This window comes from Drosophila bipectinata, chromosome 3R, assembly GCF_030179905.1.
Source record: "Drosophila bipectinata strain 14024-0381.07 chromosome 3R, DbipHiC1v2, whole genome shotgun sequence".
Lineage (NCBI taxonomy): Eukaryota > Metazoa > Arthropoda > Insecta > Diptera > Drosophilidae > Drosophila > Drosophila bipectinata.
Window position 1 is genome coordinate 1,340,576 of NC_091739.1, and position 26,002 is coordinate 1,366,577.

General features: G+C 39.8%; 1 protein-coding gene across 10 annotated transcripts in view; it reads right to left on the bottom strand.

Annotated features, from left to right (window-relative positions):
* Positions 1 to 26,002, bottom strand: part of LOC138926556 (uncharacterized) — a 463,340-nt gene that overhangs the window by 271,047 nt on the left and 166,291 nt on the right. For 8 of the 10 annotated variants that reach the window (XM_070281100.1, XM_070281102.1, XM_070281103.1 and 5 more), the window contains 4 exons: positions 24,826 to 24,996; positions 24,631 to 24,774; positions 24,313 to 24,573; positions 1,084 to 1,392 (listed from right to left, as the gene is read on the bottom strand). In XM_070281100.1, the coding sequence (XP_070137201.1) occupies positions 1,084 to 1,392; positions 24,313 to 24,573; positions 24,631 to 24,774; positions 24,826 to 24,996 (885 nt within the window). The remainder of the gene's footprint in view (positions 1 to 1,083; positions 1,393 to 24,312; positions 24,574 to 24,630; positions 24,775 to 24,825; positions 24,997 to 26,002) is intronic. The other 2 variants (XM_070281101.1, XM_070281106.1) reach the window with 2 other exon arrangements.

Below are 26,002 nucleotides of genomic sequence, written 5' to 3' on the forward strand. Positions count from 1 at the left end.
GCTAGATACAAAGTTTCTATAGCTGGTTCTGTATTTGAAGCCGAGAAAAAGCATGCAAGAACAAGCAGTCGAAGCAACAGTTTAATCTGTGGAATGATCTGTGGAATATGTCCTCCACAGATCATCAGGCCCTATAATATCATCGGTTAACGTAGCCAACCGTATCAAACAACAAAACAGATTGCTTCTTCCAAAAGAAGTATTAGAATTGCTCGACAGTCCCTTAAGGAGCGCTGATAATCAGTTTGAAAATATTGAAGATCCACTTGAGTTCAGGGATATGAAACTTGAGACCGAAGAAGATGTTGATTAGGTGCGCATGTGAAACAGTTTAGATTATATTTTACCTTTTTAATAATAATTACTTTAAATTGTTCGGGCTTAGCAACTGTAGAAAACATGTCCATAGTCCTGCCAGAAAGAGTCGGTGATATGCCTTTTTTTAGTACCTAAGCTTATGAAAAACCAAAATAAAAAAACCAGACCTTAATATTATTGTTTGTTTTTAAGTTATTTTTTTTTGTTATCAACTTCTGTATAACTTTGGAAGACATAAAATTTAGTTCCGCCCAGAGGGGCGGTGCCACGCCTTTTTTCTCAAAACATGTTCCTTAGAACACTAAGAACCCAAATCAAAAAACAGAACCCAAATATTTTGAATCGTTTAGAAGTTATTAATTTTGGCCAGAAAAAGTGGGCATCCGGCCTATAGCGCGGTGTAATAATGAAAACATTAATAATGAAGTGGCGCCATCGATGAAAATTTTTGGTATGCAACATTAAAAATTAATCTGTTGTGAATGATATGCAGTTAAAATTATTTTAATCTTTTTACTTTCAAAAAATGGTTTTTGGCCAGAAAAAGTGGTCAAATTTCCTATAGTGCACTGCTTTATAGGGTAGGATCTCCTTCACTGCGTTACACACTTTTGACACACCATAATACCTCCTGCAAGCGTATAAAAATTCTGACCTTGGTGATTTTTTGCATTGGTATGGGAGTTTGCTTTGCCGTATGCAGAGCTTGAGCTTCCCTGCTTTAGACGTTAACAAACGTTGTTAGTCTGACTTATATACACTCACTTTTTATATAAATAAAGCTTTCAATCCAATTTGATAAAAAACCAAATACTTCCACATGCTCTATTTCCATGTCCTCGCTGGTACAATTTAGTCCTATAGTGCCCCAGTCATCTATATTCACGCATTTTTTACGGTTGAAGGATTTGTTTTCGATGATATTGCTAGGCTTTTGTGTAGAAAAATCACCTTCTTTAGGCATTTTCGTCGCATTTTTGTGCAATGTTGAAACATTTTCAGTTTCGTGGATAAATTTACGACTTATGGACCCTTTAATTCGATTCATCAGTCCCACAGATAAAAGAAGGTTTTCTGGAAAATATTTATATCTTAATTGAAAATAATAATATAAAGTGAAGTAAAAATAATAAAGTTTCGTTAACTTAAATATAGAATTGAATATAACTTGAAAGGGTTGTGTTGAGATGAAAAAATTATGCGTATTATTCATTCCCGAAGTCACCGAAGTGAAAAAATGAAGTCATAACAAGCCTGGCCTAGAAAATTTTTTAGAGTAGAAAGCTATAAGATACAAGCATGGGTCACGTACATTATTCAGTGCAATAATTGTACGTGCCTAATGTACTGAATAATTAACAATACACATCCAATTAACTTTTTTGCAGTCCACTTTAAAATACTATCAAAATCAAGAAAGGAAAGCTAACTTCGGACGGATATACCCTATATCAACTTCGGCTAACAGTTAAAATGTAATTTTAACAGTTATCAACAGTTAAAAATGTAAAAAAAAAATTAATTTCTTACAATACAAAATCTAAAAAAAGTCCAAAACTTGTATCTTCAAAAACACCAAAGTTGGTATTTTTACCAAATACCATTTCCGATCGTTCGGTTATATGGCAGTTATAGGATATAGTCAGCCGATCCCGGCCGTTCCTACTTATTTACTATACTTATATACTAGTTTGCGTAACAACAAACAGACGGACAGACGGACGGACGAATATGCTAATATCAACTCAGGAGGTGATCCTGACCAAGAATATATATACTTTATAGGGTCGGAGATTCTCCTTCACTGCTTTGCACACTTTTGGACAAAATTAGAATACCCTCTGCAAGGGTATAAAAATTGACCATCTTTGGAGTATCCGACAGCCAAAGAAAAGTACATCCAGCCAAGGGTAAAAAAGCCGAGTTGGGCTATTGCCACATTGGAGCTGCAAGCCTTGCCATGGATCGTACAAACGAAAGACTCCTTCCGTCAAAAGACTCCTGTCTTTCTTGATGGCGTGTGTGCACAGTGATTCCCTGGTGTTAAGGAGGTATCTGGCCAGCAATATATGGGGAGTAGTGGGTAACGTCACCGTGTGTGTCCTGAACGGGCACAAAGTCTGCATAGGCGGCAGCATAGACTGTCACGCGTACGGGAGGGAGGGAGGTCTTTTTATTAGCGGCTTAACAACGCAGACTGTCGTCTGCAGAACCAGAAGAAGAGCCCCGAGGAACAGGCGTCACAAGCGCGTAAGTCCGATCGAAGGGGTGCCTCAAACGGGTGCTATGAACCAGGATGACCCATTATTCCCGGCGTACGCCTTGGAGTTGTTTTTATTGGCGATCAACCCGAAACGGAGACTGGTCAGCGACGGGTGGACGAACGCCAACGGCGGAGCCGAGCAGTAGTTGCCTAAGAAGAGCAAAGATCTAGCGGAGGAGCTGATTACGTCGTAGTTAAGTCTTAATCGAATATTTTCAATTGTAAATAGGCGAGGCCTTTGAAAAAATGAGGCATTATTTAAAAATATTTGCATTATTTCTGTCCACTGGCAATCACTGGCATTTCACGATCCCTATGAAAATTTTATTATTAAAAAAGAATATTATTGTTAACTGAAGCCAAGTTAATATGATATTTATATATTTTATTTTTATGGGACCATGACATTTTTAAAACATAGAAACAATTTAAATATAATACTACATGGGTAATTCTCAGCTAAACAAACTTTTTCTATATTTTAAATTAAAATTTTTAAATTTTGAATTTGTATTAAAATATGAATTTTATAGCTCTTAAAGAGCACATATTAATTTATTAATAATATTAATTTTGAGAATCTTATTAATTTTGAGAATTTTATTTGGCTGATATTCATGTTGATGAAACGTTTGGCAACATGCATTGTTTCATGCGTCGTCATCTCTTAGGTATTTATTATTTTTTTTTTCTCCTAGATTTTCATTCTGGCGCTGCGTCGCATTTAGAACATAATTTAGTTATTCTTTAGCAGTAAATCCGAGAACACCCAGCTTGTGTACAGTCAACTAATAAAACTATTTTAAGAAGGAAACAAAAAATCGTTTTATTTCATATTAACATGTTTTTTTGTTTTAGTTTGAATGTTATTAGAAGTAAATAAAATTAATTTAAATTTTTTCAGCATCAATTTTAAACCAAACATAGATATTTATTAGTTTGGTTTGGTATAGAACTAAACGCTGATCAAGCAAAACAAAAATACATATTTCAATTTTTTTTTTATATAAACATAAAATAAACTTAATCATGTACGTTAAAGAAACTTTGATGCCGAAACAAAGTTTTTTTTTATTCAAAAATTTGTACACCTAAGCCACTTTAAATACGTGTTTTATACATTTTCTTAATACGCTGTTTAAGCAGTATAAAAATTATATTGGCATGAAAATATATGCTTGGACTCCATATTTGATGTACGTTGGACAACTACCGTGGACGTTATGAAAAATATGTTATCCTTTTACTGTCACACGCGACAGTAATAGAATTATAAATTCTGATTAAAAATGTGGTGATTTTAAAAAAACGTACCATTTCTTTTACATGTTTTTCAATGATTTGGACATAAACCAATATTTCAAATATCGAATAGCAATGCATACTTACTTTCTTTGAGAAAAATTTATAAGAACAAAATTTTCTATGGAAAAGACTGAACTTTGCACTTTTTCGACTTTGCATTTTTTGTGATTAGTTGTAAAAATAGATTGTACTAGTCTAATTTAATATGTTCTCTATACAAATATGTGAAAAAGACGTACTTCATTGTTTTTGAGTTTTTTGGTTTTGATTGATATTTCGGGAGAATTCATATATACATAAAATAAAATAAGCACAGGAGAAAGCTAACTTCGGGCGGAGCCAAAGTTTGATATACCCTTGCAGTTTTGCTCGGATAAAAATCGCTATGCGGATATAATCGCTTTGAGAATTTATTAAAAAAAACCAAATACAAAAGTTTGTATTTTTACCAGATATGTACAATTTACGATCGTTCAGTTATAAGGCAGCCATTAGATATAAGTCGGCCGAAGTTACAGCATATCCGATCAATCAGTTTAATGGAAGCTCTAGGATATATAGTCGGCCGACACCGGTAATGACCGAAATATGAAAATATAGAAGATATAGATAATATAGATCAATTACCCTCCTCCTGTCTGCCGATTAACACCGGTTATGACTATATCTTCCGTTATCTGATTTTCATAGATTTAAGCAAAGTATCAGAAGTTGTGTCATTTTTATACCCTTGAAGAGAAGTGGAGACATCTCCGACCCTATAAAGTAGGGTATATATATTCTTGATCAGGATCACCTCCTGAGTTGATATGAGCATGTCCGTCTGTCCGTCTGTCCCTTTGTCTGTCTGTCCGTTTCTACGCGAACTAGTCTCTCAGTTTTAAAGCTATCGTCTTGAAACTTTGCACACACCCTTCTTTCTTTTGCAGAAGGGTATATAGGCAGTATATAGGTCAGAACGGCTCGGATCGGCCGACTATATCCTATAGCTGCTATATAACTGATTGATCCGAAATGGTATAACTTTGGTGTTTTTAGAGTTAGAGAGTTTAAATTTGACACGAGAGCTATTTTTGGCAAAACATTACATGCTAAATTTCATAAGGATCGGTCGACTATATCTTATAGCTGACATATGACTGAACGATCGAAAACGACCCAACTTTCGTGTTTTTGAAGATAAAAAGCTGAAACTTAGTACAGATTCTATTTTTGGTCAGTTGATCCAACCTATCAAATTTCATTAGGATCGGCCGACTATATAGCATATAGCTGCCATATAACTGAACGATCGGAAATGGTATTTGGTAGAAATATCAACTTTTGTATTTTTGAAGATAGAAGCTTGGGACATTTTTTTAGATGTTTTATTGTAATTAATTTGTTTTATCATGATGTAATCATAAGGATCGGCCAATTATATCCGATGTTTGCGATATATATCCGGTTGTAACTGCAAGGGTATATCAACTTCGGCTCCGCCCGAAGTTAGCTTTGCTTTCTTGTTTTTTTTTTTTTTCGCGGTCTTTTCGAATTTGGAAATGGCTTGTGCATCAATAAGCGCATCAGCTAGCATTCCTGTATTCATCATAAAGCTTAGAGGCCCAGACGACCGAGGGGCGCTCGAGAAACGATTTGTTAGTACATATTAAGCTATTTGAAATTTGTTAAGCTAAAAGGAGTTAATAAGGAAATTTAAAATTCTATATTTTCTAATTTGAGGGACAAGAAAGAGATGTAATAGAGTAGAGACCATTGTAGTTCGAACATAATACCCTAAAAGGGTCATGCAGTGCATATGTCGAACTACAATGGCTAAGGAACAGAAAACTAAACTAAAGGACTAAAGTTTCGAGTCCTTCTATTAGGAATGTTACATTTTAAACGTGTTAGTAAATGCTGGCTATCTATATCCCCGTTAATAAGGTTATGCAGAAAAACTACACCAAGCATTGTCCTACGATTTCTTAAGCTAGGTAAGTTTATAAGTAAAAGTCTGCTACTGTAGGATGGAAGCTGAAGATTTGCATCCCAGTATAGACCTCTAAGTGCAAATATTAAAAAGTTCTTTTGTACGGATTCTATGTGGACCTTATGTACTCCATATTGGGGACTCCAGACACATTAACCGTACTCCAGTATCGGACCAAAGAAATAAATAATGTTTTGGTTATGTATGGGTCATTATTAACCATTATTAACCATTAAGGAAATATGGTCCATTATTAACTATTAAGGAAATATGGTCGGAAAATGTAAGTTTAATGTCAAATAGGACGCCGAGATCATTAACCTGAGTTAATTTCTCTAAGGCAATCCCATTAATAGAATACGTAGCTTGCAGAGGGCAATAACGATAAAAAGACATATGCTTGTATTTTGATCCATTAAGTATTAGATCATGAGCTAAACACCATTTTTGAAAGTTATCAAGGTCAGACTGAAGACTGCATTGGCATAGATGGGTTTGTACTGAAGACAAAGCTTTACATCATCTGCATACATAAGAACAAGAGAGTTCGTTAAAGCAGAGGGCAAGTCGTTTATAAAATGCATAAATAATAACGGGCCAAGATGACTTCCTTGAGGGACGCCGGATGTAGGACGGACCGGACGGGACTGTATGTTTTTAAATAAGACTCTTTGTGTCCTTCTATCTAGGTAGCTGGAGATCCACGTTAAGAGGTCTTTAGGAAAACCCAGCATATTCAGTTTACTCAACAAGAGTGAGTGATTAACTGAATCAAATGCTTTGCTGAAGTCTGTGTAAATAACATCGGTTTGATATCCCTTACAAAAGCCATCTATGACAAAGGATGTCAACTCCAATAAGTTTGTGGTGGTGGAGCGACGCTTAATAAAGTCATGCTGACAAGGAGTGATAATCGAAGAGCAAAGGTGTTGCAAATGAGGGGTAATTAATTTTTCAAATGACTTTGGAATTGCCGACAACTCCGAGATGCCTCTGTAGTTGGCCGCCTCGGACTTTTTCCCTTTTTTATGTAGGGGAATTATGAATGATTCCTTCCACTTAAGGGGAAAAATTGAGGTTTCCAAAGATAAGTTGAAAAGTCTTAGAAGAGGTTTGCACAGAGCCCTGGCGCAGTATTTTAGCACACAGCCTGGTACTCCGTCGGGACCTGGCGAATAAATTGGTTTTACCCTTAAAAGACCAGATAATAAGTTGTTCTCAGAAAAAAACGGACAGAAAATAAGATTTGCTGCTTGAATGTTATATGCGTAAGGCTGATCTGTCAATTTAGGTGGATAAACAGTTGTTTGAAAAAGTTCTGCGAATAGATCGGCAATGGCCTGATCAGAGGTCGCAGAGGAATTTTCAAACGTAAGCAGGGGTGAAAACTGTTATAAAACTATTATAAAACTGTTTCGGATCCTGAGTAAATTGTATCCGGCAGCGGTCAATATAATTCCTATAACATTCCGCGTTATGCACGGTAAAATTCGACCGAATAGTAGGTGAAAAATAGGTGATCTTGAAAAATCAACACGACTGCAGGTTTTTTTATATTTTAATAAGAGCCTATTTTTAATATTTTTTAGGTTAGTGAGGCACCTTGTATACCAAGGTATTAAGTTTCTGAAAATCAACTTTACGGAAGCAGCGAATCTTATTTGCCATGCATAGAGACATCTGATCGATACGAGGAATAGTTTTGATAGAGACCTCCAGCGTGGGGTGATATCGATCCTCTGGGGTGAAAGGGGAAAAGCTCTGGAGAGAGCGGTATCATCAGGATCAGATACAAAACATAAGTCTAAAAGCCGACCTAACGAATTTCTAACATGGTTTATCTGACCTAGGGACATGTCAAACATGCCCGCGGTGAAGTCATGGTGAGTGATAAGTGACAAAGATGGTGAGTTATCGACCGCTACGAGTTGGTCACGATCCGTCATAAGATTAAAGACGTGTCGAATAGCGGACAAATGCTGCCAATATGTAGGCGGTTCAGACTTAGGCGGTAAATATGAACATGTAATGTATAAAAATTTCACGGACATAGTGATTTTAACGCAAATAAATTCTATGTCACCAAACTCTTGGGATTTCACCTCTTCAGAAGCAAGAGTAGAGTCTACCGAAATGAGGACTCCACCCCCTCTTCGCTGTGATCGATCCCGTCTAAAAGTGGTGTACTTACTAGGAAAAACTTCGGAGCTAAAGATCTCCGGCTTTAACCAAGTTTCTGTAAAGGCTATAATATGGGATGCAAAGGAAGCACTATCAGAATATAGAGGTCGCAGAGGAATTTTCAAACGTAAGCAGGGGTGAAAACTGTTATAAAACTATTATAAAACTGTTTCGGATCCTGAGTAAATTGTATCCGGCAGCGGTCAATATAATTCCTATAACATTCCGCGCAGGGCCGTAGCTAGAGCCTCGGAGGCCCTGGGGCAACAAGTAAATTTGGGGCCCCCTATACGGAAGTCTTTTGCCCCGGCGGGGCCCCTTCCCTTCGGGGGCCCTGGGGCACCGCCCCATCTGCCCCATGCTAGCTACGGCCCTGATTCCGCGTTATGCACGGTAAAATTCGACCGAATAGTAGGTATCTTGAAAAATCAACACGACTGCAGGTTTTTTTATATTTTAGTAAGAGCCTATTTTTAATATTTTTTAGGTTAAAGAGGCACCTTGTATACCAAGGTATGAAGTTTCTGAAAATCAACTTTACGGAAGCAGCGAATCTTATTTGCCATGCATAGAGACATCTGATCGATACGAGGAATAGTTTTGATAGAGACCTCCAGCGTGGGGTGATATCGATCCTCTGGGGTGAAAGGGGAAAAGCTCTGGAGAGAGCGGTATCATCAGGATCAGATACAAAACATAAGTCTAAAAGCCGACCTAACGAATTTCTAACATGGTTAATCTGACCTAGGGACATGTCAAACATGCCCGCGGTGAAGTCATGGTGAGTGATAAGTGACAAAGATGGTGAGTTATCGACCGCTACGAGTTGGTCACGATCCGTCATAAGATTAAAGACGTGTCGAATAGCGGACAAATGCTGCCAATATGTAGGCGGTTCAGACTTAGGCGGTAAATATGAACATGTAATGTATAAAGATTTCACGGACATAGTGATTTTAACGCAAATAAATTCTATGTCACCAAACTCTTGGGATTTCACCTCTTCAGAAGCAAGAGTAGAGTCTACCGAAATGAGGACTCCACCCCCTCTTCGCTGTGATCGATCCCGTCTAAAAGTGGTGTACTTACTAGGAAAAACTTCGGAGCTAAAGATCTCCGGCTTTAACCAAGTTTCTGTAAAGGCTATAATATGGGATGCAAAGGAAGCACTATCAGAATATAGTTTAGGGAGTTTTCTACGGAGCCCCTAGTGTTCTAATAGGTAAGTGTTAGTGAAGATACTAGTTTTTTGGGTTAGTGGACAAATAAGAGGTGGAGGGTTGGTCATTGGTTCCGATATTGGGAAGTCTCACTCCCACTGGTTTTATAACTTTTTTTTTTACGGAACTAGGATGATGTTCTTGGACGAAAAGATTCTCTGGCCAAAAACTGGAAGAACAAATCGTCTTGAAGCGCGGCACACGAATCTTGAAAGAAGACGCGGGTGACTCTGACGCGGGTTTCATTTACTTGGACCTGTGGTATCACTTGAAGGGATACCACAGAGGACATTTGCTCAGACAATTGCTCATTTTCCTTGAGAAATTCAGACGGCGAATTGTTCTCAGTTCTAGCCCTTGGGGTGGCCAGAGATATGAGCGGCTGCGTTATTGACGGCTGAGTAGACTGAGGCGGATCACAGACAGAGGATTTCTTATGCTTAGGAGACTCCGTTAGTAGCTGAAGGCTGCTAAGCTGAGTGTCAAGCGCACAGAGCTGGTCATTGACTTTACGAAAACCAGTGATCAACTCTTTAAATCCATTTTTGGTCTGTCTCATGAACGACCTCATTTCGCCTTGGACAGCACGACAATTTTCACAACAATAGTGTATACCAGACCTACGGGAAATGGCATCCGAAACTGAGGCAGTGAACCCGGCAAATTGTCTTGTTACAAGATTTCATAGCTCAGACAAGTTTGAATTCCATATTTTTTAATAAATAAAACAAAATTAATATATAAAAAGTTAAAAAACACTATACCTTGAACCACTGTCCCAAATAGGAAGCCGAAGCGGGAGCTTTTGAGAGTGCAAAAGAAAAATTCAAAAATAGAGATAATCCGGGAAGAAGCAGAGCTGAGCTATGCTTGGAATTGAAATTATACAAATTATTTATTCGACTCCAAATATACCACAGCACTCGCGAAGCGATACGGTTTAAGTTTAAGATTCTTAAGATTCTCAATATATTTTATTCACAAGTTTTAAACACCGGTTTACCAATATTTATCATAAACGCAGTGCGCACAAAAAAAATACGACCGTTCGCTTAAGAGAAAGAGAGGGAAGTATGAGGGAAATCATCTCAAGAGCAATCTTTAAAAGTATAGTTATTTAGTGGCAATTTTGAAAAATGAAATTTTTTTACTTACTACACACATGTTAAGTCTTGACGAAAGATAAAAACATATCAAATGACATAATGTTTTTGTGGTTTTGGTAGCTTCACTGGTTCTTATTGATTGTGAATTATTATGAATTTTGAAGGGTTTTTATTTAATTTTTAAAGTGAAAGTGACATAACTTAGGACTCATAAGCATTGTAGAACAAAAGATGTTTGAAAATTTTTAATGCATTTTTCAATGAAAATTAGTATACTCAATTTTTTTCAAATTTTTCTTTTGAGGAAACTAACTAATAAAGCGGATAGGCAAGATTCTTTTAGCTTTAAAAAAGGAGAATTTCTTTAATCAAAATCCCTTTACTATTACGCAAATTTTCATCAAACTGATAGACTTTTGGCAAATGTTTTGACATTGTGTATTGATCCAATTTAAGCCATACCATTCGATTGGTATACAATTCATTCAGACCAAACAAAAAAAAAAAAATTTTTAATTCTTCGGCTATACATAGCGAAGAAGCGAAATTTGCCTAACACTCTTCTTTCCTTTGAACTCAGTTTATATCCTATAACTGTCATATAACTGATACTGATATAACGAAAATGAAATAACTTGGTGTTTTTATACCCGGTACTCGCAGAGTACAAGGGTATATTGTAGTAGTGTGAATGTGAGTAACATAGACAAGGAATCATCGCCGACCCCAAAATGATTATTAGCCATGTCTGTCTGTTCGTCCCTACGTATGAACGCGTGGATCACAGAGACTATAAGAGATAAAGCTATAGGATTTGGCATGGAGACTCCTACAATACCCACGCAGTTCAAGTTTTTTTCAAAAATATTCCACGCCCACTTCCGCTCTCGAAACAGAAATCTGGTTGTAGCGCCAGTTCGATAATGTTTTTAGAAAATGATTTATTTCCAATCTTCACTCAATCATCCTCAATCAAATCAAAAATCATTCAAATCGGATCATTTTTAGAGGAGTTATAGACTTTTTAGTCTGTTTCCCTACTGAATCGGCAGTATGGGAGCTGTTGTTTTTACCAAGCACAAAGGTATTCAAGAAAAATTTGTTGCTGAGAATCCATACCTTTAAAGCAGTGAAAGGCAAACACTTACAGTGTGAGCCAGGGCCGTAGCTAGAGCCTCGGGGGCCCTGGGGCAACAAGTAAATTTTGGGCCCCCTATACGGAAGTCTTTTGTCCCGGCGGGGCCCCTTCCCTTCGGGGCCCTGGGGCACCGCCTCACCTGCCCCATGCTAGCTACGGCCCTGGTGTGAGCACTTTCAAATTTTTTTAGTAGTTTTCTCATTTGTTCCCATTTTGACTCATTTGACAGCCCAAACTTACAAAAAAAAGTTTCCACTGTGAAAAATTTTCTCCTAAATTTGGTTAGAACAAGCTTTCTTCATAAGAAAATATAGATAGGGAAGCTTAGTTTTTCATTTGTTGATGAACTAGAAAGCTTTCTTTATTAAATTAACGAAAAATGAAATAAAAAGCAACGTTATTTTCGCTCACTGCGTTAAAGTTTAAACTATAAGGGTTAGTTAAATTGGAAATGATGAGTACCGGGTATAATATAGTCGGAAAACTCGACTATAGCCGTCCTTTGTTGTTTTTCATTTACTATTCTAATTTATTGGATTTTTAATAAAATTCTTAAAACAATCGACAAAGTAGATGCAATATTTGTGATTTATATCCGATCAACGGGTACAACATGGGACCTACACGTAAGCAATTGCGTGCCGTAACTGTGTACACCGCTTGTAGTGCGACTATACTCTCAACGTGAGGGTGGCTGGAAATAGGTCTCGGTAAATTCATGTCCCTGTCGTGAATGCTGGCTAATTGTAGTCGGGCGGGGAGAAGAACACTCCTTTCCTTAAATTACCCCAATCCAAGGTGGAACAGCATATGCCGAAGGATGCGTGTCCGAGGGGGGGCTCGGACGCTAATATGCGAACTCTGGGGGACCGGCCGACCTCCCAGTTTTAACCAGGCTTATCGTGACAAGCGGGCTATGTCATGATGCACGAACCCCTTCCCGCTGGTGAGCTCGTGGGTCCAAATATGAATTCTATTTTACAAAACAAAAACAAAAACAAGAAAGGAAAGCTAACTTCGGGCGAAGCCGAAGTTTATATACCCTTGCAGTTAAAACCGGATATATATTGCAAACATCGGATATAGTTGGCCGATCCTTATGGGAATATGAATATATAATCCAATTTATTACAATACAAAATCTAAAAAAAGTCCCAAACTTCTATCTTCAAAAATACCAAAGTTGGTATTTCTACCAAAAACCATTTCCGATCGTTCAGTTATATGGCAGCTATAAGATATAGTCGGCCGATCGTTATGAAATTTGGTAAGGATTAACTGACCAAAAATATAACCTGTACCAAGTTCCAGCTTTCTATTTTCAAAAACACGAAACTTGGGTAATTTCCGATCGTTCAGTTGTATGGCAGCTATAGGATATAGTCGGCCGATTCTTACAGAATTTTGCATGTCGTATTCTTTTGCCAAAAATAACTCTCATGTAAAATTTGAACTCTAAAAACACCGAAGTTATACCATTTCCGATCAATCAGTTATATGGCAGCTATATGATATAGTCGGCCGATTCCGGTCGTTCCGACTCATATACTGCGTGCAAAGGAAAGAAGGGTGTGTGCAAAGTTTCAAGTCGATAGCTTCAAAACTGAGAGACTAGTTTGCGTAGAAACAGACAGACGGACAGACAGACGAACAGACAGACGGACAGACGGACATGCTCATATCAACTCAGGAGGTGATCCTGATCAAGAATATATATACTTTATAGGGTCGGAGATGTCTCCTTCACTGCGTTGCACACTTTTGACCAAAATTATAATACCCTCTGCAAGGGTATAAAAAGAGGAGAACGGAATTCCCTAAAAATGTCTGGAAATGGGGTCAGTGACCCGTCAAACTCCAAGGCCCTCAAAAGCCAAGGAGTTGCTGGGATGGAGAAGGAAGATGCACAAGAGCCAGACTTGGAGGAGCCGACCGAAGAGGGCACCCGGAAGGAATGTCAGATGAGGAGGAGGACATCCTGGAAGGGTACACCTCAGAGAAGAGCGACTTGGCAAGGGCACTTAGAGGCGTCGGGATGGAGGTGGAACCCGGAACGACTTGGCAGAGGTTACTGTGTTGGAGAATTTTAAGAATGTCTGTGACAACCTTACAGATAAACCTTTACTACAGAACGAGAGGGTTAAGTCAATCTAAGATTTTATCTTAGGGTCCAATCTTCTGGTGGGTAAAAGGGGTACAGAACCCTCCTCAAAGTCAAGAACAGAAGGGAAGTAATTGACATTACTTTCTACACTGACTCCCTAGCTGACAAAATTGTTAGATGGGTAGTCTTAAAGAAACGCTTTTCGGACCATCGATACATACATATAGTGGTCAATTTCAAGAACTTCAATCGACTCACAGTACGCAACCCGAGAAAAGCAAACTGGGAGTTATACAAGAAAAAATTAGAAAGATTGACTGCAGGGAAGACCTGGATTCAATGGTGAACACGCTAACGGCATTATTCAATAAAGCTTGTCCCAAAAGCAGATCGGGCAGTAGCAAGTCAAAAAAACTCCCATGGTGGTCGAAATCACTTGCGTCCTTTAAGACCAGGGCCCGCAAAGCTTTTCATCTCGCCAGTATGGCAAACACAGAAGTAGCCTGGGAGGCGTATAAAGCAGACCCCAAGCAGTACAACAAAAAACTGTGTAGGACAAAGAGGAATACCTGGACCAGATTCTGCACGAACATGCAACAGACATCGGAGGCCTCCCGACTCAGGAAGGTCCTCGCAACAACTGCACCAAATGTAGGATACATTAAAACTTCGGAAGTTAGCTGGACCACGTCCAGTAAAGAAACCCTAGAGGCTCTTACATATGCACATTTCCCGGAGTGCTCTCTAAAGGGAAAAACAACCCCGGAAACGCAGAGACAGGGGGACAGCCTTTCCCTCCCAAACCAACTCGAATACCTATTGAGTAATAGGTACCTCAGCTGGGCGATAAACAGCTTCAAGGCCTTCAAATCCCCAGGCCCAGATGCAATTTTCCTGGCACAATTAATCAAAGCCGAACCAAACTGAGGTCATGGGTCAGGAAAGCTTTCTCAGAAATTTCAGAATAGCCATCGCGAAGGTCGTATTCATACCCAAAGCGGAAAAACCATCACACTGCACCCCTAAGGACTCCAGACCTATAAGCCTGTCGTCCTTCCTCCTCAAGACAATGGAGAAACTAATCAGCCTCCACATTAATCTTGCAATTAACCCAGATGATATCTCGGGATCACAGCATTCGTATAGGAACGGGCGATCCACGGAGACGGCACTCCACGAAATCACTACGTTCGTCGAAAAGACAAAGAAGGTGCGTTCAACAACATCCTGCCATGTTCGATAACCAATGCGCTGACGGGACTAGGAATAGAGGATCAATCCGAACGCCTTATAAAGCAGATCTTGGTAAATAGGACTGTTGAGGCGATATTAGGAAGAGAATCTATTCAAAAATACGTCAGAAGAGGTGCACCGCAAGGAGGTGTACTCTCCCTCTAATAACGTGGCGGTTAATAGACTACTACGATCCCTAGAAGGTGTTGTTTGCAAGTTATCGCTTATGCGGATGATGTCGCAATTGCTTTCACTGGAAAATTTCCCCAAACTCTATGCGACCGCATGACGGACAAACTGAGGGTTCTCTCAACATGGGCAGTTAGGAAGGGGCTAGGAGTAAATTCATCCAAGATCGAGCTTGTCTCTCTAACTTTGAAAACACCAAAATTATACCATTTCCGATCAATCAGTTATGGCAGCTATAGGGTATAATCGGTTGATCCCGGCCGTTCCGACTTATATACTGCGTGCAAAGGAAAGAAGGGTGTGCGCAAAGTTTCAAAACGATAGCTTTAAGGCTGAGAGACTAGTTTGCGTAGAAACAGACAGACGGACAGACGGACATGCTTATATCAACTCAGGAGGTGATCATGATCAAGAATGTATATACTTTATAGGGTCGGAGATGTCTCCTTCACTGCGTTGCACACTTTTGGCCAAAATTACAATACCCTCTGCAAGGGTATACAAAGTTTCAGAAAATGTTTTTTTCTTTAATTTTTTGCACTAATTGCGTACGAACGTACGTTCGCGACCCCAGGATTAGCCCATATATGTTTCGGTGGAGGAATCACCTGTATAGGTCTTGGTGTCGCTGGTACGAAAACTGAGCAACAGTCGTTACCGGTTGTTCGGACAGTGGAAACCCTGTTGGGTGACTCTAACGGAGGTTTCATTCACTTGGACCTGTGGCATCACTTGAAGGGATGCCTTGGAGGACGTGTCGGACAATTGCTCATTGGCACTGAGATATTTCACCTGAAGAGGTGAAATCCCAAGAGTTTGGTGACATAGAATTTATTTGCGTTAAAATCACTATGTCCGTGAAAGCTTTATACATTACATGTTCATATGTACCTCTTATGTCTGAACCGCCCACATATTGGCAGCATTTGTCCGCTATTCGATACGTCTCTAATCATATGACGGATCGTGACCAACTCGTAGCGGTGGGCGACTTTAATATCCCAGAATTAAAATGGTCCAACGTCGATAACTCACCATCTTTGTCACTAATAACTTACCATGACTTCACCGCGGGCATGTTTGACATGGCCATCAGGCCATTGCCGATCTATTCGCAGAATTTTTTCAAACAACTTATTCTCCTCCTAAATTGACTGATCAGCCTTACGCATATAACATTCAAGCAGCAAATCTTATTTTCTGTCCGTTTTTTTCTGAGAACAACTTACCATATTATCTGGTCTTTTAAGGGTCAAACCCATTTATTTGCCAGGCCCCGATGGAGTACCAGGCTGTGTGCTAAAATACTGTGCCAGGGCTCTGTGCAAACCTTTTCAAAGACTTTTCAACTTATCTTTGGAAACCTCGATTTTTCCCCTTAAGTGGAAGGAATCCTTCATAATTCCCCTACATAAAAAAGGGAAAAAGTCCGAGGCTGCCAACTACAGAGGCATCTCTAAGTTGTCGGTAATTCAAAAGTTATTTGAAAAATTAATTACCCCTCACTTGCAACACCTATGCTCTTCGATCATCTCTCCCTGTCAGCATGGCTTTATTAAGCGTCGCTCCACCACCACAAATTTACTGGAGTTGACATCCTTTGTCATAAATGGCTTTTGTAAGGGATATCAAACCGATGTTATTTACACAGACTTCAGCAAAGCATTTGATTCAGTTAATCACTCACTCTTGTTGAGTTTTTTTTATTTTTTATTTTAACGTTGCTTTTATTTCTTGAATCTTCTCTTTGCGAGACTAACAAGAGGTGTATCAAATCTTATATTTTTAACTTAACTAACAGTCATATTGACTGATACGGAGTTAGACGGCCCTAAAAATCGATTGCTGGGTTGGGAGGTCGTTGCGTCTAAGGCGGGATACGCTAGAAACCCGAGTCAATCCCCGAGCGAGAAAATTTGGGTGCGAAGACAGTTTTTCTTTGTATGACTCTTTTTGCTTCTCGATTTCGTCTTTCACTGCGAGGATGCCCAGATCCCGGTGGATGTTTTCGTTGCGAACATACCAAGGTGCCCCTGTGATAGTTCTCAGGATTTTTGATTGTGCGCGCTGTATGATGTCTATGTTGCTGCTGCTCGCGTTCCCCCACAGCTGGGAGCCATACGTCCAGATTGGCTTTAGGACTGAATTGTACAGTAGTAACTTGTAGTCCAGGCACAGTGGCGATCGTGAGTTTATGATCCAGTGGAGGCTGCTGGCTTTCAGTTTTAGATGCATCTTTTTGCATTCGATGTGCTTACGCCAGGTAAGTCGTCTATCAAGGTGAACGCCAAGGTACGTTACGTCGTTAGCTTGAGGGATCTGCATACCGTTTAGTAAGAGCGGAGGGCATGTTTGTCTATTAAGAGTAAACGTTATATGTTTACACTTTTGTTCGTTTATTTTAATGCGCCAGTCGGACAGCCACCTTTCCACTATTGTGAGATGATTAGCCAGTTGGGTTGTTGCCTGCGTTGGGCATCTGGAGCGACTAAGGATAGCGGTATCATCGGCGAACGTTGACGTTGTTAGTTGTGCGCTCGTAGGAATATCCGCAGTATACAAAACATATAGACACGGCCCGAGTGCGCTTCCCTGTGGAACTTCAGCTTCGATGGTGTAGTCGCCCGAAGTAGCTGCGTTGCATCTCACTGAGAATACCCTATTGAAGAGGTATGATTCCAGTAGCTTGTGGGTGTATGTTGGAAAATACGTTTTAATTTTGTGCATGAGTCCGATGAGCCAAACTCGGTCGAAAGCTTGAGATATGTCGAGGAAAATAGCGCTGCAGTATTCTCGTTGTTCGAAGGCTGAGCGTATTTCGGATGTTAATCTGTTCACTTGTTCGATGGTTCCATGGTTTCTTCGAAAGCCAAATTGGTGTGCCGGGATGATATTGCAAGCTTCCAAATGTGGTATTATGCGAGTTAACAAGCATTTTTCAAACAGTTTAGACAAACAAGATAGAAGGCTTATTGGTCTGTATGATGACGGAATTGTGTGGTCTTTTCCAGGCTTCGGAATCATTATAATAATGGATTTCTTCCACTTTTTTGGGAAATAGCCAAGATTAATGATTCCATTAAATAGTTTGCAGACGACCTCTATAGCGCATTTTGGAAGTTCGATCAGCATCTTTGGGGTCAATAGGTCACCACCGGGAGCCTTTTTTGGTTTTAGCCCTCTTATGACTTTTTCGATTTCGTTCGGCCGGAATGGAGGTGCGGCTGGCTGAGGGGAGGACTCTGGCTGAATTACTGGCAGGAGGAATGAATTTGAGGCTGGGTTTGGCTGGAAGACACTTTGGAGATGTGTGGCGAATGTTTCAGCTCGGTCTTCGTTGCTGCGAGCCCAGCATCCCGAAGAGTTTCTTATCGGGGTGGTCGTTTCAATTGGGGCACTAAGATTTGGGTGGGCCCTCCACAGGGGGTACTTTGTGCTTGTTGGCGAGAGATTCTGGATGTACCTCAGCTGTGCATTTTCTTCCTGTTGGTGAAGAGCCTGGTCGAGTGATCGGGTTGCTTCCTTAAGGCGTTGTTTTGAAGCTGGTGATCTGCTGTTTTGCCAATCACGACGCGTGCGCCTCTTTTCTCGCACGAGCTGTTCGTTTTGCTGATTAGATTTGTAGTGTTTGTTTCGGTCTACTTCTTTCCTATGAGGAGTAGAGATTTTAGCTGCCGCAACGAGTACTTCTTCCAGGGCGCTCGTAGTGTAGTCGATGTCCGATTCCATGTTAAAATCCGGGGCGAGTTCTATGTGGGCACTCACGTACTTTTTGTATTTTAGCCAGTTTGTTTTTGTCGTCGTCAGACTGAAGGGGTGTTCGGTTATTTCTGGGCTTTGAAGAAGCGTTAGAAGCACAGGCGAGTGGTCTGATGATAAGTCCGAGACTGCTTTGGCACTTATTAGATTGCGAGGTATGTTTTTTGTCACTGCAAAATCAATAAGGTCTGGGAGCTTTCGTGAGTCTGTTGGCCAGTATGTGGGACTTCCAGGGGAAACGTAGTCCAGTTTATTTTTCACATTTATAATTGCATTGTACAATTGTCTTCCTTTGGGAGTCACTAGACGTGATCCCCAGTGCGTATGTTTGGCGTTGTAGTCTCTTGCGGCTATAAATCGATCCCCAAGTGAATTGTAGAAGTCCATAAATTGTCCTTCCGAGATTGAGAAGCGAGGAGGGCAGTAAACGGCAGCAATTGAAAGGATTCCGTTGCTTGACTGAATTTGTATCGATGTGGCCTGCAAGAAGTTTGTTGCAAACCTTTTGTGAAAATGGTGTTTAATTCGTTCTCTGATTAGAACTCCAGTTCCGCCGTGGGCTTTCCCATCTGGATGATCTGTGCGGTAGATTGTGTAGCCTCTTATATGAAAGTTGTATTTGCTTGTAAGATGCGTTTCCACCAGTAGCATAACGTCAATATGGTTTTCGGTCAAGAATTGTGACAATTCTAGTTTATGCCGTGAGACACCATTGGCGTTCCACATTGATATTCGTAGCGCCTGCATAGATTATTTGGACTGTTGTGCTACGAGCAGCTGTATCACCATGTTCTGGTTTTGAACAAGCGTTTGCATGGTCGTTTTCATGAATGACATAAGCTCCATCATACTTTGTTGGAGGGTAAGCATCATAGTTTCCGTTTTGCTGTGTGGCTGTTCTGGGGCCTGTTGAGCGCTTTGAGAGTTAGGCTGAATTGGAATTTCCCTTCCAGATCGTAGAGCATCGGCATAGGAGAAGCCGTTGGTGGTGTTTAGTGGACCGAATGAGGATCTCGCAGCTTTGGCGAAGAAGACGTCTGGCGTGGTTTTTGACGAAACGTACGCATTCTGTGGATTTTGGTTGCGCGTTGCGGTCGCTTGACGCATGCGACTCTTTAACTCCTTATACACAATACATCCTCTATAGTTTGCCGTATGGCTGCCTCCGCAGTTTCCACATTTCTTCACGGTACTGTCCTTGTTTGTAGTGCAGCAAGCGGACTTGTGGGCGTCCCCGCAGACTACACAGACAGCCCGAAGTGTGCAGTAAGACCTTGTGTGTCCATACTCTTGACAATTAGTGCATTGCACTGGACCGTTACGTTTATGTGGCTCTTCAACAGTGATTTTCCGATGCAAAAGATATTGCAGGTTGTAGATTGGGTGGACTTCGTTCTTCTTCAGCGACCTGCTTTCAGGCTCGAGCTCGACCTTGAAGAGGGGTTGTGGCTTTTTATCTTTATTTAGAATGTTAATAACATTCTTGGCGGCGAAGCCCTTTTCTTTAAGGGCGGTTTTTATTTCCTCGACGGTAACATCAGGTTCTATTCCCTTTACTACCACTTGTAGGCCCTTACTGCTTTTCAGCTGGTACGTGTAATAGTTTTTCTGTACAGTGTCCAGATATTTTGACACTATTCGGAAGTGCTCTTCAGTCTTGGTTTGCACCTTTGTTTCATGGATGTTCCCTTTGATAAGCGGAACAACATGAAAGTTTTCACCGTTCCCGATCAACGACGCAATTTTGTTGACCAGGGCACTCGAGCTTTTTTCCCTAATATAGATTGGAGGGGGCTTGGGTTTTTTTGCGGTGTCTTGGGCTGGTTAGTTTTCCTCAGCCTCCGCCAGTAGGGCAAATCTGTTAGTAGTGGATCTGTCTGGTTCATTATCGTTGTTCAGGACACGGTTAATTTTTGTTTTGTTGCCTGCCGGATTACTCTGCGGGCTAAGCTTGCGCTTAATTTGGATGTAGCGATCCATTCCAGTCTGTGTGGCCGTTGCCGTTTTGGCACTTTCCGAGGTTGTTGTTTTTGTACTCGCTGTAGTCGTTGACGTCGTGGTACTTTGAGTTGCAGGGGTTTTCGCTGTTGTTGCAGAAGTTGTAGCGCTGCTTGTTGTTGGTGCGAAATTTGTTTCCGATATTGGAGGGGGGGTTTTACACTGCGAACTCCATGACGCGGGAGTCGGAGTGAGCAGAGCGGGTGAGCAAGACCGTGCCCTTTGGGTTTCAGCGGTCAGTAAAGCCGGGTTGCTTTTAAGCGCCGATTTTTCCACTTCGGTATCGCGGGTTGAAAAGTAAGAGTAGAAGCCGTTTCTTTGGTTCACTGAACTTCTACGCTCGTTCTTTTGGTCGTTGCTCAATGAGCTCATTGCGTGGTACGTATTTTTTTTTTTCAACAATGCACTAGTTTTGGTTTAGCACATTACAACTGTTATAAAAAAAAAAAGCTTGTCTGTCGCTTTTAATAAATTGTATTTCAGTGTCTTTTCGCTTATATTGGCGAAAATATAAGCGAAGTGAAGTTTTCCCGGAGCTCGGACAAAGCACGTCCGCTCAGTTCGGTAGTACGATTACGAGTCCCCAATATGGAGTACATCCGGACCGCATAGAATCCGTACAAAAGAATTTTTTAATATTTGCACTTAGAGGTCTAAACTGGGATGCAAATCTTCACCTTCCATCTTATAATAGTAGATTACTATTACTCTTACTCATAAACTTACCTAGCTTAACAAATCGTAGGACAATGCTCGGTGTAGTCTTAGTAACGGGGATGTAGATAGCCAGCATTTACTAAAACGCTTAAAATTTAACATTCCTAATAGAAGGACTCGAAACTTTAGTCCTCTGCTCCTTAGCCGTTGTAGTTCGACATATGCACTGCATGACCCTTTTAGGGTATTATGTTCGAACTACAATGGTCTCTACTCTATTACATCACTTTCCTGTCCCTCTAATTTAAAATATAGAATTTTAAATTTCCTTACTAACTCCTCTTAGCTTAACAAATTTTAAATAGCTTAATATGTACTAACAAATCGTTTCTCGAGCGCCCCTCGGTCGTCTGGGCCTCTAAGCTTTATGATGAATACAGGAATGCTAGCTGATGCTCTTATTGATGCACAAGCCATTTCCAAATTCTAAAAGACCGGAAAAAAAAAAAAAAACTGACGCTGTGAATCCGCCACACTTGGCGTGTACGACGTTTTCATATAGCCAGAAATGGATGGTAGGTTGGGATGAGAAGATTGACTTGTTACAAGATATTATTGAATAGACAAGTTTAAATGCCTTTTTATTAATTAAGAATTTTTAAAAATTTAAAAAAAAAATTGAACATTAACTATACTTGAACTAAAAAAAACTATACTTTTTACCACTGTGACAAATAGGAGCCGAAGCGCGAGCTTTGGAGAGAGCGAAGGAAAATTGCAGAAATAGAGAAAACATAAGACCTCTAGTGCACACGAAAGCACAAAATAAAAGAAAATGGAGAAACAGAGCCAAGCTATGCTTGTAATTAAAATTATTCAAATTACTAGCTGACCCGGCAAACGTTGTTTTGCCACCAGATGACTTTATAATTTCTGTACAAAATTTACTCAGTTCTAGGCTTATGTATTATAAAGTCATCTGGAGCGCTGTGAACCATGAGGGAATATAAAAATAACAAAAGGCAAGCTTTATTATTAAGTTATTATTTAATCGTAATTCAGCAATTCAATCTCTTAGTACTATAGCGTGAACAATATTTTTTGTGACAATAGCGTGATTATCGCTTTGTAATTGGTGCATATGTGATTTTAATATTTTCAACAATTCATTGCAGTCGTTCAATAGATCATCTAGCTTGCTGACGATACGTCTGGCATAAAATGAATCAAGGTTATTATAATCACAACGTGCATTCACACGATTGGCAATTGCGCTTCCAACATTATAATGTTGACCATTTGCATAAGTATTAGTATTTGGAACTATTTCTGTTGCTCCGAACGATGTCATTTAGAAGCATGAATTGAATGTTCTAATTGACTTCAGGAACACGTTAGAATCTAGATCCGTGCCGATAAGTAAGCCGTTCAATGGTTCAGGTGATATTTCAATTTCTGGTAGTTGCACTTTTCCTGATGCGCAACACATCCCCGCTCGCTCATTTTCAAATTTCAGAGCATGACAATGCGGACATTCCTTGTCCATAGCACCAATTATTTCTTTTATATAGAATAATTGTTTTATTTTACTTTTATTTTACTTTTTATTTTACTTTTTATTAATTTGCCTCCAAATATAGAACTTTAATATAAGTTAAATTCTCTGAATTTTCTCTAAATTCGATTCTTATGTAAACACCGGCTTACACCAATATTTATCATATACGCAGTGCGCACAAAAATAAACACTACCGTTCGCTTAAGAGGAAGTGAGAGAAGTATGTTATATCAACTTTCTTTCTTTTTTCATTTTGCATTTCAGCGGCACGACGCATTTCATCGTTTGCGCTTAAAATGCCATCAAAACTCTTATTCAAGCAAGTTGGTATGCAAAACTACATATGTATGTATTAAAAAATATTTGTACCCGCCACGTACCCGCCGCCACCCGAGACAAATAAGAATATTTGTATACCCTTGCAGAGGGTGTTATAATTTTGGTCTACAGTGTGCAATGCAGTAAAGGAGACATCTCCGACCCTATAAAGTATATATATTCTTGATCAGAATCACCTCCTGAGTTGATATGAGCATGTTCGTCTGTCCGTCTGTCTGTTTCTACGCAAACTAGTCTCTCAGCCTTAAAGCTATCGTCTTGAAACTTTGCACACACCCTTCTTTCCTTTGCACGCAGTATATGAGTCGGAACGACCGGGATCGGCCGACTTTATCCTATAGTTGCCATATAACTGATTGATCGGAAATGGTATAACTTTCGTATTTTTAAAGTTAGAAACTTGGAACTTTGTACAGATTATATTTTTGTCAGTTGATCCGACCTGCCAAATTTCACAACGATAGTCTGACTATATCTTACAGCTGCCATATAACTGAACGATCGGAAATGGTATTTGATTAAAATACCAACTTTGGTGGTCTTGAAAATATTATATAAGTTTGGGACTTTTTTTAGATTTTGTTTTCTAAGGAATTGGATATATTATGATATCCTCATAAGGGTCGGCCAACTATATCCGATTTTTGCGATATATATCCGGTTTTAACTGCAAGGGTACATCAAACCGGCTCCGCCCGAAGTTAGCTTTCCTGTCTTGTTTAATGTGTTTTATTCAGATCGGACTCTCGCTTAAAATTTTTTATTCTTCATCTTTATATAGAAGTATTTTCGCGCATATTAAGGAAAGCAGTATATTAAATGTTTCAGAAATTTTATTTATGCCAATAATGCATTGCAATGCGAAAAACCTTGCGAAAGTAAAAGTTATCGCTATGTATATTATGATGAAATGAGACGACAGGACAAGCAAGTAGGACATAATCTATGCCAGAAAAAATGTCCCATATTTACCTTTCAATGAACTTTTATCTTGAATTGAAACTGCCGGCACATTACTATTTGATAAAGATGGGCCTTCTTTGTGAACCTTTTCGTTTGAAGACATTTCTCCGTCCGCACCTTGCAATTTCGGAGTTGGTGGAATAGCTTCCGACTCTTTGTAGAATTGATCCTCGTCATAAATTTCATTTAAGTCTAAGTAAAGTTCCGACTGTTTTGGTTCATCGGGTGCGGGTACAGTCTCAAAGCGATCCTTCAAAACCTTGCGAGGAACTGAAAATAAATTAATATAAGAGAAGAAACTATTTTGCTCCAATTTAAAACACTTACTACAAGTGTATACAACTTTAAGGTGCAACTGGAAATCGGCAATGCAAGGACGTCCAAATGTGGCAGTATCTGCAACTACAGTGCATCGACGGCGTCCATGACATATTTGCATTGTTGTTTCAGTTGCATACGAAGCCATACAACCTTGAAAATTTTCAAATAGAAACACAGGAAACTAAAACATGGTCATCTTACTAGAATTAGCCAATGACATTCTATTAAAATCAGAGTTGGTGCTTGGCCGACACATCACATTTCCTTGTTGAAGGTGTCCAAAAGATGCACTGTATATTGCTAGTCGAGAGTATGGATTGCACATCAGAGGCATAGTATCGTTCTCACAGGCAACCTTACTTCGAAACTCATCTTCGCCCAAAATGCATGTTAAAGTTAGTCAGAAAATATAACAAAATAATAATGTAATGTTTAAGGTTTAAGATTGCTTAAGTTTGTTTATTTTTTTTATAAAAAAGGAAAGGAAATCTAACTTTGAGCGGAGCCAATATAGATATACCCTTAAAGTTAAATGGAACTATATGTGTTGTAACAACACATCACTTCCATAAATTTGCACGCACAATTATACATTTTATAATGCTCTTTATTCTCACTCTCCGATCCCTTCGAGTGCCGAACTTAAACTAAACCTAGTTACAAAAGAATAGAGAAAAGAGCGAATAGAGAGGAGAGCGCCGCTCTCCTGAAAAGCGTCGATGCTGGCTTCGCATCTTGCTGCCGGTTCCCACATCCCTTCCTTCCTCATAAGCTTAAGCTTTAGTCCTTTCTGGTTAGGTTCGTCCATCCTTCCAGGGTTTCGCTGCATGAGTGGTAATAAAACTGAAACTTGGTCCATAGCAGGATCTGTATGGTAGTCCGTATCGATGTCATCGGGTGATTCTTTTGCTTTGGGAACCTTCTTGAGGTGACTAACGTTTCTCATCAGCGTTCTGCCTTCCCCTACTTCCCCTTCTGCCTTGAACTATATCACCTGCCCTTTTTACCACCTCATATTTCGTGTTGTCAAAATTAAGTGTTAGGTTATGGGGAAAATCGACATTCTTGAGGACCACTTTGTCTCCAATGTTTACGTTTACTTCCTTTGCTCAGTAAACTCTCCTACTTAATCCTGCATTCCCGGGATCTTATCCCAAATAATTCTATTGAAAATTAATTCTGTTGGAGGCGTATTGTAATGTAGCTACTCTGTTAGGGTAGGCTGTTACGGTAGCGGTCTCTGTTAGGGCAGCTAGCGGTCGCTTCCAGGAAGTAAACAGCGGGAAAAGTTTAGAAAGTGCCAAGGAGGGACTAAAAAGGGAAAAGCGAAAGGCTAGGGTAATGGCTGTCTGTCGAACGGGCAATGATTATTTCCCAT